Below are 13,577 nucleotides of genomic sequence, written 5' to 3'. Positions count from 1 at the left end.
GTTCTGTTCGGGGATTTTCAAAGGGACACATAACCCTGAAGTGCTCTAAAATCCATGTGTTTTTACTGGGATTGGCTTCTGATTCCTGTAGATGCACCTGGGTTTGTGGCCTGCAGTGCATCTTCAGCTTTAATAAGCAAAAACTGTTCTGCTGTCGATGTTGCTGTTCTCGACACTTGGTGGCCTGAAAGGAACTACTTTTTTTTTTTTTTTTTTTTTGAGTGCTGTAGGTGCCGTTCAACAGCTTAATTTCATGCACATAGAAGTGGGCTCTTCTCTCACCGCCCGGAGCCTCAGGCCGTTGCTCACCTCCAGCAGAGGTTTGTACAAAGCTCCCGTTCTGCTGCGAGCAGCTGCAGCATCGGTTGGGGTGGGCAGCAAACCGCAGCATAGGTTGGACCCTGCTCCCGCAGGCTGGCTGTCCCCGCGGGGATCGATCCCTGCTGTGGGCGGATGAGCGCAAGCCATGGGTTGTGCAACAGGGCTGACGCTGCACTTGGGTGAACCTCAGCCGTCCCCTTGGCTGCCTCCATGGGCACGCAGCAGCAGGCAGAGACCGGTGCTTGCTCCGTGCTTGCTGCTTTCCAGGGCTGCTCATCGACCTCTTGGTGAATGTTTTAAAATTTGTTGATCAGCTTTCGCTCGGGCTGCTTTGAAACTGAGATGGAGAAACACCCCGTGCGTCTGTGTGCCAGCAGCCCGTCCCTTCCCACTCCTCGCCCTCAGCCCCCGCCGGCTCTTCCCAGATTTCCTCTCCTGGGGCTCGTTTGACCCCTCTCCTGTTTGCTGCTGCCTCCTCGGGACGTGAGCATCTCTGTCTTGCTAAGGGAGATGCCTTGGAGTCGTCGGGTGTTTTGAAATGCGCATTACGAGTTGCCACCAGGAGAGACCGTGAGAAGCACGCCTGCCTTCGGTGTGACAGCGCTTCTGGGCGCATCGTTTGTCTGAGCTCAGGTTGGGATGGCAGCGGTCGCCCTCAGGCAAGCTGTGTTTATTTTTGTGTTGCATGCCGCCTGTGAATTAACTGGAGATTATCAACTAAGTAATTAAATTTTGCTGATTTTTAAAGATGCGAGCTAGATATATTAGGATATTTCTTGCTGACCACAGCTTCTGCTACTGTCCTGCCACAAAGACGTCTGCAGTTCCTCATCCTTTTATTAAGCACCAATGATTTGAGCTAAAATTTTCCAGGCCACACCTATGTCTTTTGGGGAAGTTGCAGTTAATAGCAGTTGTTTCTGGGGATGGTTTAAAGAAAAATGCATTTTTTTTGATCGTATGGAGCTTCTCATAGAAACTGGTTTTGTTGGTTGTTTGTAACACTTGGCTGCTTTGGAAAACGGACTTGAGACATTGCTTCATCACCACAGATGGTGCACGGCTCCCTCGCTTCGGCGGCCCCGGCTGCACCGACGCCACACTCTGCCGGCGCGCGGGGCTGCTCTCCGGCGGCAGCGGCGGCAATGGTGGTGGTTTACCCGTTTCACAACAGCAGGTGAAGGAGGATGTGGAGGCTGCAGTCGGTTGGTGCTCGCTGATGGTGCTCGGTCGGCTGCAGCGTCCGCCCGGCCGGCGGAGCGGCCGTGCAGTGGCACGCTGCAGTGTCAGGAAGGAAGTCTGCAAGCGTGTGTGTGTCTGTGTGTGTGTCTGTGTGCATGGGCAAGAGCTGGAGCCGTTTCCGGAGCAGGGTGTCTCGGGGCTGGGCTGTTAAACCGCCGCTGCTCCGTGCACCAGTTCAGTCGTGGCACTGCAGAAGCTCCTCCAGGGATGCAGCTGCTGCTCCGCGGACCTGCAGCCTTGTCCGGGCCTGAAATCCCATGGTCGATGGAGGCCAGGCCGGGGTCGAGCAGAAAGCCTTGCAAGGAAGGAGGGCGATGCGTGCACTGAGGATAAGCTCTTACAAAGTTCGTTCTGGGTGGAGTTTCCCTCTGGTTTCTAATTAGTGCTGAAGTGGAGGGGCTGCGTGATGTTTGATGGCAGCTGGGCAGGAGAGGAGGAGACTCTTGGGTGGCTGGAATAACAATTAGTGTCTGTACTTGAAATGTTCTCAAAAACATCCTCTGAGGCCGGGACGCCATCGTGCATCAAGGGGGAGCTGGCTGTGGGCCTGTGCACGCGCTGTGAGCCTCGGAGCAGAGTGCCATCCTGCCTGCCTGCCAGCTCCTGGCCTCTCGGGGTGCTCTGCTGCAGCACGGCCCCCCAGACGGCGGCTTTGCTTGGAAAGCTGCAGCCCTGCTGGGACGGGTCCCCCCTGCTGCTGCCCTCCTGTGCCTGGAGGAGGGTGTTCTGCAGGGACACGGCTGCCGTACCGCCGGCGGGATGCAGGCAGGAGCCCTGCACAGGCGCACTGTCACCGGGATGCTCTGGGCTTGCAGGACAGCTTCAGCCAAGGCGGTGCGGGTGGCCGCTGGGCTTCCCAGGATGGGTGCAGTCCTCGTGGGTGCAGGTGTCGTGTCCTTGTGGGAAACGTGGCGTTCGGGCCGACGTGCGGATTTTGGTTCCCTGCCTGGCGGGGTTTGCATGCCGTGAGGGGCCGGTGCTGCTGCCTGGGCGGGTGGTGAGGCTGGGGAGAGATTTGTTCCTTGGGCTGGAGCTGGGGAGATCCCGGCAGCGTGGGCAGCTCCTAGTGCAGAGGTAGGCATCCCTGTGACCCTGCCTGGAGGCACAAGCGTGACCTGCCAGACCCGGGGAGTCCTCTGGGCCCCATCTCCTTTTGCTGTTACTGGTCTGGGGACTCTGACCATAGTCTGACTTTTGCCTGATTTCAGCATTTGTACCACAGCCTGCAGCAGGCGAGTCTGGAGCTGCTTCCTCTGGGATGGGCTGTTGCACCGGTCGCTTGTGTGCGATGGAAGCGTGCCATGTTTGGACTGTCGTCCCCTGGGTTGTAAACATCCCAGCTGCTCCTGTCCCCCTTAGGCTTCTCCCTTCCAGGAGGCTTCATTTCCTAAAAGAGCAGCCACCTTCCCGCTTCCCTCGGTTTCTCCTTCTGGCTCAGCCCTGCGAATGCCACCATGGCGGAGCGGTGCTGGTGCCTCGGGGCGGGTGGCCGAGTTGCAGGCATGCTGCGTCTGGCTGCCAGCGCTGACCGTGAACTGGGACTGCTGGCTCCGCCGGGACCACCTTTCCCCTGGGCTCGGAGGGATGCTGTGGGCAGGAGGGGTGCGTGCGGGAGGGGAAGGTGCCGAGGAAGAGAGCATCGCTCGTCACCGCGCGCGCAGATGTCTGCGATAAATAAACAAAGCGACCTTGTGGCTTTTCTTCCCCATTAGGTATTTTCGCGGCCGCCTGTGTTTCAGCATGAAGCTTGGCTAGCAGCAAAATGAACTTACCGGGGGAAGGTAAGCACATACGGGTGGCACGTGCCAGAGCAGTTGATTCCCCTGTGATGCTGGGCGCGGGCTGGTGAATATTTCATACGTCTGTCCACGCTGCCACTGATGCCCCATTAATATTGTATTGCCTTCGCAAGCTGACAAACGGTTTAAGCCTTGTTTATACTAATGTCCGATCAGCATGCAAAATAAGGAAGACTTTCTGCGTGTAAAACCTCTTGTGTCCTTGTTTGTCGCTGCTCTGCTGTTGCTTCTCCACCAGCTCCCCTCCTCCCCCATGCTCTCCGCTCTCGGTGCCAGCCTTGCCCTGATCGCAGCTGGGGACGGAGCCGCTGGCTGTGGGTCACAGCCCATCCCTGTCCTGCAGTGTCCGAGCTGCGCTCGGGGGCTTCAGCCCGGGGCCGGCTGCTGGCACTTTGATTTCCACTCCCTGTCACCAGCTGCAGTGGTTTTCAGTCCCTGCCGTGACGTGCCAGGGAAGCCCCTGGGAGCTCCCTAATTCCTGCTGGAGAGGAAAGCTCTCAGAGCCAGCTTGGGCATCGGAAGGACTAGAAGGTTGTCTCTGATGCCGTGCTGCCTAATTATGCCATGATATTTTCCACCAGAGTATCTGCTGTGGAGGAAACTATCCATCCCTCTTCTCTCATAGACTAAAAAGCCCCATAAATTTTGGGAAATTGTTGGTGGAGAATTGCACAAAAGCGTTGAAAATAAGCCGGGATTGTTTGCGGTCGCTCAGCAGACCTCTGCCGAGCACACTCATGGATGCTTGCTCAGCCCACCTGGGTACACTGGGGTCATCCCACCAGAGAAATTTGTTCCGCTTCAGCCCTCCTGGTGCCTGCGGCTGCCGTGCAGGAGGCAGAGCGGGGCTGTTCTGCTGGCGGGAGCAGTGGTGTGCTGCTGCAGCAGCGGGGAGAGTCCAGAGCAGAGCAGGAGGGAGAAGCTGTGCTCCCCGGCGGCTGCACCTCCCTCTCTGCCTTTCCTCCTGCCCCACAGCAGAGCGAGAGCTTCCCCGTGCTGGTGGCGTTGGATGGGCAGTGGTGGGGGCTGCGTGTCTGCCCTGGCCGGGCAGGCAGGATGATCCCCAAGGACACGGTACTTTGTCCTGCCGGGTGCTGCCGGAGCGGGGCCGGTACCGCAGGCTCCCAGCCAGCCTCCCGCTTCGCACAGCAAAATGAGTGAGTCCCTTTGTTCCCCTCCCGCGGCACTCGGAGCGGAGCTGCTGGGAGCATCTTGGTGGGAAACGCTCACTGTGAGCCGTTTTTTGCAAAGAACAGAGCACTTCTGTGCTCACAGCCTTCTTTTTAAACTGCAGATCTTTCCTGCTAATTAGCCTGTCTTGGTCTGCATAGCCATAATTATTCCAGTTGGCCTTAAATCCTGACTGCTCCAACTGCCATGCATTGAAATGGGTCTTGCAGCATTTGCGATTATTTTTAGGGTGAACATTTGAATATATTTACATGACTGAAACAGATCAAGATAGCAGGAAGGAGCAGGGGAGCACTTGTCTTTTTAATGGACCTGACTCTGCCCTTGGTGCTGCAAAAACGCCAGAGGTGTTTGTTGTTCCCTCTGATTTACATCTAAACAAATGGACCAGCATTTGACTTTTTGACTTTTATATAGTATATGGGCACGCATTTGAAACTCTTTGTTAACCAAGCAGTTGGCCAGGATGTTAACCATGGTGGAGCCACAAAAAGAATTTTGGTGGTGGTGGTACTTCGCTGCTGGGATGGGAAAAGACGTACCTGGGCAGGCAGAGAGGCACTGCCTCTCCGTGCCGTGGTAATCCGATGGTATGAGCTGAAGTGGATAAAAGCAGAGCGGGTGGATGGCGAGCAGCTGAGCACTTCACCAGTCCGGGTAGGTGGAGCGGGATGTCGGGGGCTGGAAGGGGAACGGAGCGAGTCCTCGAGCACCCGGCCGGTTCTGGGGCTGCCTGTGCCGGCAGGTAGGGCAGGGGCAGGGAGGCTGCCTGCCTGCTCTCCTGCCTGCTCCCTGCCGCAAAGGGGCTTTGCACGGGCCGGTGCTAAATGCGCTCTTTCATGGAGAGAGTCGAGAGGAGAAAAGGTTTTTCTGAAGCAGTTCTTTGGATTGTCAGCAAAAGAAAACGCGTGGACGTCCCGTTCCTTCCACTCCATTCAGCTCCCGCCCCGGCCACATAATCACAAAGAACTTGAAATCCCTGGGTGAGCCCAGGGGAGGATTGCAAAACCCCTGCTCCAAATGGAGCCGAAGCGGGGGAGGGTGTGGGAAGCAGTGCCAGCGTTCGCAGGAGTTCCCTCCCGGGTAGGCAGCAGAGCAGGGGACTTGCAGAAACTGCAGCCTTCCTGCTGGGTATCCCACCGGGACGCAGAAAACCCAGAAAGTCTTAATGCCAGGTGAAGTCTTCAAGGATTTTTATGCAAGGTCAGCCTCCGGAGGAAGGGCGTTTAACGCTGACTCTGTGTGTTGCTGTTAGCCTTCAGGTGGTTTAATTTCTCAAAGTGTTTCATTCTAATGGGTAACTGCTTCTCCTGACTCAGACCCTTAAAATTTGCATGCGAGACATTTGTTTTTTCTCTTATTTCAGCTTTCCCCCCCTCCCCTGTGACAGCACATTGAAACTAAAGAAAATGCAGGAAGGAGACGGGGCTGAGAGAAGTGAGACGGCGGTGGTGTGCTGAGCTGAGTTTTGGAAGGAAGAACTGCAGGGAGGGTTTGGGCTTCATCTGGGATGGAACAGACTCTCTGTAAAGATTTTTTTTTTTTTTTTTTAAGGACTGACTGGGTATGCCTGGCCCCTCCTCTCCAAAACGTTCCTGGAGCTTTGCTTCAGCTGTAAACCTGTGTTTCTGGGTACACAAACAGTCTAGAAATAATCTCTTTGGGTGTGCTCTGAGACAGATTTTAATTACCTTGTGGACAGAAGGCACTTAGCCTGGAAGTTGCTGATAAGTGAAAGAAATGATGAAAGCCTGGGATGGTGTCAGCGTCCTGAAGGAGCCAGGCTGGACGCTGAGGTGCCGCCCGGCTGGATTGCGACTCCTGCTCCTCTGACCGTGCTGTGTTTCTCTTGCAGATGCCCGTCGGGTTGAACACTTGCTAGCTGAAAGCTGAAGCGTGGCCACCAGCCTGTGGGGAGGAGAACAGGATGCGGGTCACCATGAGGAGGGTGTTGCTGGTGGTGGGCTCGGTGGTCGCCCTGATGGTGACTCTGCACCTCGGCCAGCAGGTCCTGGAGTGCCAGCAGGTCCTGAGCGAGAGGAGACACAGGCTGATGAGACCCGAGAACGAGGAGCTGGTCATGGTGGACTCCAACCACGTCGAGTACCGTTACAGCAAGGAGATGCCCCTGATATTCATTGGCGGGGTCCCGCGGAGCGGCACGACGCTGATGAGGGCCATGCTCGATGCCCACCCTGAGGTGCGCTGCGGAGAGGAGACCCGCATCATCCCCCGCGTGCTGGCGATGCGGCAGGCCTGGTCCAAATCGGGGCGAGAGAAGATGCGCCTGGACGAAGCGGGGGTGACGGACCAAGTTTTGGACGCCGCTATGCAGGCCTTTATACTGGAAGTGATCGCCAAGCACGGCGAGCCAGCCAGGTATTTGTGTAACAAGGACCCCTTCACGCTGAAGTCCTCTGTCTACCTGTCCAGGCTGTTCCCCAATTCCAAATTCCTCCTGATGGTTCGAGACGGCCGGGCTTCGGTCCACTCCATGATCACGCGGAAAGTGACGATCGCGGGCTTCGACCTGAACAGCTACCGAGACTGCCTGACCAAGTGGAACAAAGCCATCGAGGTGATGTACTCCCAGTGCTTGGAGATCGGGCGGTCCCGGTGCTTGCCCGTCTACTACGAGCAGCTGGTGCTGCACCCCGAGCAGTCCATGCACGCCATCATGAAGTTCCTGGGCATCTCCTGGAGCGACACGGTGCTGCACCACGAGGAGCTGATAGGGAAGCCCGGCGGGGTGTCGCTTTCCAAGTGAGTGTCTCAGCTCCTGCCTCGGCTTTTTGAGGAGCATTTTCATTACACAAAGCAGGTCGAGGCTAAAACTAGGGTCAGAGACGCGTCGCTTGTGTTTATGCATGCTTTTCAGGGGCAGAAGTGGCAGCATGTCCAGTTTTGCTGCAGTAGGTTTTGTGTTTCTGAGTAGAAGATGGCTTGAATACTAGCAACCTGTTCTACCCAACAGAGCAGCTTGTCAGGCAAGGATTTTAGGAGCAAGTGACTGCTTCATTCGTCTGGCTTGACAGTGCAGAAATGAATTTGGTCTCTAATTTGAAAAGAACTGCTTACTCTGAAATGTGAGCTGTTTAATGCCTCTTTTCTCCACCCGTCCTCAAATACCTCCTTACCACGATTAGTTTTGCTGCTAATGAATGGCTTTCAGCGGTGAGCAGCAATTCTTGCCAGGTTTGGTGCTGGTATTGCAGAATAAAGGAAATACCTGCTCCGTGCAGACACACCCCAGCACTCCCTCCTTGCTGGCTGTACCTCTGGGTGCCAGGGCGGTGCTTGCCTTCTCCCACCTTCTCCTCCTCTTTTAATGCGCTTTATTTCCTAAATGGAGGCTTAAGTCTAACTTCGCAAAATGTAATCAGTGGCGTAAGGGAACCGTACAAGCCGTCTTTGTATAAATTGCTCGTGCCCGAGCGGTGAGGGCGGCTGTCGGCACGCAGCCGCTCCGTGTCTCTTGTGACGGCCGTGGGTGTGCAGCCGGGCCTCGCTTCCCTCTGCCCGGAGATGCTCTTCCATGGGAGGCTGTGCGGCATTGCCCGTGCCATAGCAGTCGGTAACTGGGACGCTCTCACGAGGCTCAGGATCCGCAGCCTCTGTGCACGTCCATCCCTCTTAGGACGCCACGTCGCCTGTGCCGCACGGGGTGCGGTTTCCTTTGGCTGGAGTCGAGCAGGCGGCTGCTCGCCCCGGGGCCAGCGTCCCGCAGGGTGCAGGGGTGGGGGGGGTTGTACCTGCGAGGGGCTGGCTCCTCAGGGGGCTTGGAGGGCAGGGAGCGTGGCCAGCGGGGAGCACGCCCCTGTGCCCTTAGCCCAGGCGGACGAGGAAGGCAGCTGTGGTGTAGGATAGAGAGATGCAGGCACCCTTGATGGCTGAAGCGGTGATTTCTCCAGGGCTTTCAGCCCTATTTGCTCAGAGTAAATTTTGCCGAGGTTGCTTAAACAGATAAGTTTTTGGGTTTTCAGTGGGGTCGTGTGGTGTATCTGTGCTGCAGACCACACGTCTTCCATTATTTTCCTGTAATAAGCGGAGGTGTCCTGGTAACACCCCGACCCCGGCGCAGGATGGATCCCCCCGTACAGGGGACCCGACCTCTGGGGCTGTGGAAACCCCTGCCAGGATCCGCTCCCCTGGAGCAGGGCTGTGAGCGGGAAGCGGCTGCGCCGGGGCTGCCCCGCTGGGTGCTGAGCGTTCGTGCTGCACGCATGTCTTGGGCAATGGAAGCAAAATGTTGAGGTGGCAGTGAACCTAGCTGAAGGCTCATCTGTCTGAGCCCAGTATGTGTGTGAAATCCAACTTTAGTGTCTTGTTTTGTTTTTTTTTTTTTTCTTTATTATTTTTCCCCAGGATAGAAAGATCAACAGACCAGGTTATCAAGCCGGTGAACATGGAGGCATTATCTAAATGGATCGGGCACATCCCAGGGGATGTGCTGCAGGACATGGCCCACATCGCACCGATGCTCGCCAGGCTCGGCTACGACCCCTACGCCAACCCACCCAACTACGGCCACCCCGACCCCTTAGTTGTCAACAACACGCACAGAGTGAGTGTCGCTGCCGTCTGCCTGCAGCGCTGCCGCGGGGAGGGAAGGAGAGCTGACGTGGGGCCGTGGGTCTCTGCACCCACAGAGCCCTCTGGAGCAGAAGGGGCTGCGGAACCGAATCAGAAGAGAGCAGGGGAGAAACAAACGCTCTCTTCCTTTTGGGAGACTGGGAAGGACAGACAGGCAGCGACACAGATGATTTCAGAACAGACGCACGCGGTAGATTGAGTCTGGCGTGGCTCAAACTGATGGTGTTCCCTATGATTTTGTGGTGGTTTTCATTTCTTCTGTTGTGGCAGATACTGACCTGTCCCTCCCTGACCCAGCCCCGCTCTCGAACCCAGGCGTGGGAGTTACTGGTGTGCGCTGATGTTATCTGGGTGCACAGCCGTAGGCACTAGCCACGCCGGCCTGGCCCCAGGAGGACGCGCAGGCTGTGCTGTGTCCGTGGGCAGCTCACCAGCCACTCCCACAGTCCCACAGGGAATGCGAGTGGAGGCTCGTCATGCGCTTGGGCAAAACCAGAAGACTTTTTTTTTTTTTTTTTTTTTTAAGAATATTGACTCATGTCCCTGGAGCAGAACTGGAAGGAAGAAGCTGCAGAGCCACAGACAGCAGTTACTAAACAGAGGGAGTTTCTCATGCTTTAGGGTGGAGTGGTTCCTCCCCGGCCTGAGGCTGGGCTCTGCAGCCCCCCTCAGCTTTGCATGTGCTCCCCGTGACGGTGCCGTGGGACGAGGTGTCCTTTGTCACGCTGGTGGGAGCAGGGGAATGCCCACGGGTGGGACCGGTCCCCGTGGTACTATGTGCAGATCGTGGGCAGGCAGGCAAGTAGCAGCACTGGCCTGGAAGGTCGGAAGAGCTTCCCTGGAGCTGGTCCGTGCTCCGAGTGCTCTGGTCTCTCACAGCTCCTCCTTGCTCTCTGCTTGCTGAGAGCTGTTGTAGGACACAGGTGATTTGGGTGAACATCTGCCCTGGTGTCGTGGTTTAACCCCAGCCGGCAACTCAGCACCACGCAGCCGCTCGCTCATCCCCCCACCCAGTGGGATGGGGGAGAGAATCGGAAAAAAAACCTCATGGGTTGAGATAAAGACAGTTTAATAGGGCAGAAAGGAAGGAAAAATAATAATATGACAATAATAATACTAAAAGAATTAGAATATACAAAACAAGCAATGCACAATGCAATTGCTCACCGCTTGCCGACTGATGCCCAGTCAGTTCCCAAGCCGCGATCTGCCTCTCCCGCCAACTCTCCCCAGTTTATATACTGGGCATGATGTCATATGGTATGGAATAGCTCTTTGGCCAGTTTGGGTCAGCTGTCCTGGCTGCGTCCCCTCCCAGCTTCTTGTGCCCCTCCAGCCTTCTTGCTGGCTGGGCGTGAGAAGCCGAGAAAGCCTTGACTTAGTATAAACACTACTTAGCAACAACTAAAAACATCAGGGTGTTATCAACATTATTTTCCTACTAAATCCAAACCACTGCACTATACCAGCTGCTAGGAAGAAAATTAACTCTATCCCAGCCAAAACCAGGACACCTGGGCAGGGTTAGGGACTCTTTGGGTCTCTGACGTGGACCTTTCTGTGCTTCTTGGGATGATTTTGGAGAACTGGCACGATGGTAAAGACAAAAATACTCTCCCCTCCCAGGCTAAGGGGGGAACCAGAGAATTGCTTGTGTCGGTTCTCTGCCCCAGCAGGATGCCGCTCCCTGTCTTTGCTTACAGGCAAGGAGGAGGAAACCACCCGCTTTTGCCCCAATATAGCACCATGACGTAGAACAAACGCCCATCAGGGTGTTTCAGGTGGTGCAGGTATACTGGGACATAGGACGCAGTTAATGAGGTGGCCGTGCCGATGTTCCTAGAGCCGCTACCCCAGAAGGGTCACTCCAATTTTCTCTTTTCCATAGGTTTTAAAGGGGGATTATAAAACGCCAGCCAATTTGAAAGGTCATCTGCAGGTAAGAGTCTGATGTCCCTTTGAGGGCTTAGCCCTGTTTGGTTAATCCTGGGTGCCTGGTCCCTTGCTCCCTCTTATGGGCACGTGCAGGCTGGGCAGCCAGCTCCGGGAAATGTCCCTGCTCTCTTGCCTCAATCCATGGGGACGATGTGCCTGTCCTTCCTGCTGTGCACCGCTCCCGCCCTCCACGCTTTCACTGTTGATGCCCTGTGTATTCCGTGCTGCTCAGACCCTGCTCATTCACCTCTGCCACCTCCTTCCTGGTCCACTCGTGTGTATGGTTTCGTGCTCTGGAGTTCTGTGTCCACGCATCAGAAACTTGTGCTCTTCATTCTCTTGCTTGAAGACGCTTCCTACCTTGCTCTCTGTTCCAAAACTCTTAAAGTTTTCGTTGCCGTGGGTCTTGCCTGCCTTCGGGAAGGGTGGCTTGTCTGGTTTACAGGTTACAGATACATCTTCTAGTTCTTGTACTTGTGTGATTGTGTTCAGGTGTCAGAAACACACTATAGGGCTCCCTCCCTAAAGAGCAGTGCTTGGAAACAATTAACAACCATCTTTTGTAATGCAGAGCGGTCCAACAGCCATTGCATGTACAAACTTAAAAAAAAAAAAGACACTTTCTGACTCCAGAAAGCGCTACCTGCACAGTATGGAGATGCAGTAGGTTGGTGTTGACGTTTCGATCAAAGGTGCCAGGTTTTACCCGCTCCAGATGTGGCCTCCTAAAGAAAGCAGGGGGATTGAGCTGCAGCGCCGGTGTCGGGCGAGGAGATGCAGAGCCCAGTCCCGGACTGAGGAAGCAGGGCTGTTGGTGAAGCAAGCGTGTAGCGGCTTTCACTGCGAGAGGTGTCGCTGGCCGTTCCCGGATGGCCGCCCGGGGTGGTTCGTGTTGAGTGAACGGCAGCGAAGCAAGAGGCTGCAATCTCGTGGCAGCATCTCCTGGTTGCTGGTTCTCTGCCCTTGTGCTGCTTTCTGTGTCCTAAACATTTCCTTTTCTTGCTGCTGGGAACACAGCGGGAATGTTGTGAGTTGCAGATGGTGGCTTAAAGCTGACCCTTCTGTTTCTGGGTTATTCTAGGTGACTCAGAACACATCATCTTCTCACTAAGAAAATTAATGATTTCCAGGTAAGACCTTGTACTTCATTTTGGGACTCAGGCAAATCTGCCTGCGTTGCTCCAGGGGTAGGATTTTGCTTGTGTAATTTCTTGTGCCTGTGGATTAGCCGGGCTGCTCCAGGCACGCTTGTTACGTGAACGATCTCCTTCGCAGTTGCTTTAGGTTTTCAGAACAATGCTGTTATGTGAGACGATTTCTCAGAAATTCCTTCTCTGAGCTCTGGAAACAGGCTTACTTCAGCAAAATCTGAATCAGCCGCTTGGGAGAGTTATTACTGACTGTCCCCACGGGGAACGTTGAAACGGGATGTGGAAATGTGTAGACGAGCTGAGCTGCTCCCCAGCTGTCTTCTAGGACGTGCCGTGGGCCCGTGGAAGGGAAGATAAAGCAGTCGCATCTGCTGTCAGTTTGGAAAAACAAAGCTGCTACCCTGGGTTTCCGCTCCAGATACAACCGTTGATGCGTTGGATGTTTTTCCGTCTCTCTTTTCAGCTAGCCTCTACGCCAAAACATAAAATGTCATTTTTCTTACTAAAAATGACCCTTTAGAGACTAGTTTCTGTGTAAAAGCAGTATATTGTGCTTAAAAAAAAAATATATATATCAGAAGCGTTGAGGGAGAATAGAAGTTGTGTGCCCACCATCCCAGAGCTGGGACTTGGTTTCTTTATAACCGTTCTGTGTATCGCGGCCGCTTTAAAACCATTCGTCGGGCACCTGCTGTGCTGGCGTGACCGGGTCCCGCTCCTGAGCCTGTGTTTCTCTCTTCCAGAACGCTGCAAATGGCCTTTTGTGGTCCAACAAAGAAGAGTTTGCAATGGCACCAAGTGGAAATCGGTTATCCAAGCATATTGCTTGCTTAATACTATTGCCAAAAGGACTGCTATACGAGGAACGTATTTGCATTTATGTGCAAAGGCCAGACGCTCTACGCGTCGCAGGCCCGTCGGTCCGCCTTCTCCGAGCGCTCCGTGGGGAAAGCATCTGTGGAAAAATTCACGCTCGGCGGCGGCGGCGATGGCGTGCGTCGGGAAGAGCTCGCGTGTGCCGTGGCCGGAGGACTCGTTAAATCGCGTTTAAATGTCTCGTAACGCCGTTCTCTAATTCGCGGGTCAGAAATAGGTGTCCTCACCTTGTACAGCCTTTGTCGTGCGAGTGACATCCATCCCCCCCCCGCCCCCGGCCGTCGTCCCCCCCCCCCCCCCCCCCCCCCCCCCCCGCCCTTCACTGTGACTTACAGAGGCTATTGCAGAGTTAATATATGAACCCACCCCCCCGCCTCCTTCCTTTGTTGCACACCATTAAAGTATTGTTTTAATAGCGCCGGCTCTGCCCTCCCTCGCTGCTCCCGGGGGGCCCCGGCCTCACACCCCC

The 13,577-nt window shown here is 55.3% G+C and overlaps 1 protein-coding gene across 1 annotated transcript; it reads left to right on the top strand.

The window, feature by feature from the left end:
- Positions 1-3,281: 3,281 nt before the first annotated feature.
- TPST2 (tyrosylprotein sulfotransferase 2) lies at positions 3,282-13,341 on the top strand. The gene is made up of 6 exons (XM_050906583.1): positions 3,282-3,344; positions 6,409-7,316; positions 8,919-9,117; positions 11,035-11,085; positions 12,163-12,211; positions 12,976-13,341. The coding sequence occupies exons 2-5, from the start codon at positions 6,481-6,483 to the stop codon at positions 12,190-12,192; spliced, it is 1,116 nt and encodes a 371-aa protein (XP_050762540.1). The 5' UTR covers positions 3,282-3,344; positions 6,409-6,480; the 3' UTR covers positions 12,193-12,211; positions 12,976-13,341.
- The last annotated feature ends 236 nt before the right edge of the window (positions 13,342-13,577 follow it).

The sequence above is a fragment of the Gymnogyps californianus genome, chromosome 16 (genome assembly GCF_018139145.2).
Source record: "Gymnogyps californianus isolate 813 chromosome 16, ASM1813914v2, whole genome shotgun sequence".
NCBI lineage: Eukaryota > Metazoa > Chordata > Aves > Accipitriformes > Cathartidae > Gymnogyps > Gymnogyps californianus.
This window is presented reverse-complemented; position numbering and strand designations above follow the sequence as displayed.

What these genes read in the sequence shown, in the direction of transcription:
- TPST2 (XM_050906583.1), top strand. Translation starts at nt 6,481, where the DNA reads ATGCGGGTCACCATGAGGAGGGTGTTGCTGGTGGTGGGCTCGGTGGTC. An exon ending in GGCGGGGTGTCGCTTTCCAA is followed by an intron (nt 7,317 to 8,918) that starts GTGAGTGTCTCA and finishes ATTTTTCCCCAG; the next exon opens with GATAGAAAGATCAACAGACC. An exon ending in TTGTCAACAACACGCACAGA is followed by an intron (nt 9,118 to 11,034) that starts GTGAGTGTCGCT and finishes TCTTTTCCATAG; the next exon opens with GTTTTAAAGGGGGATTATAA.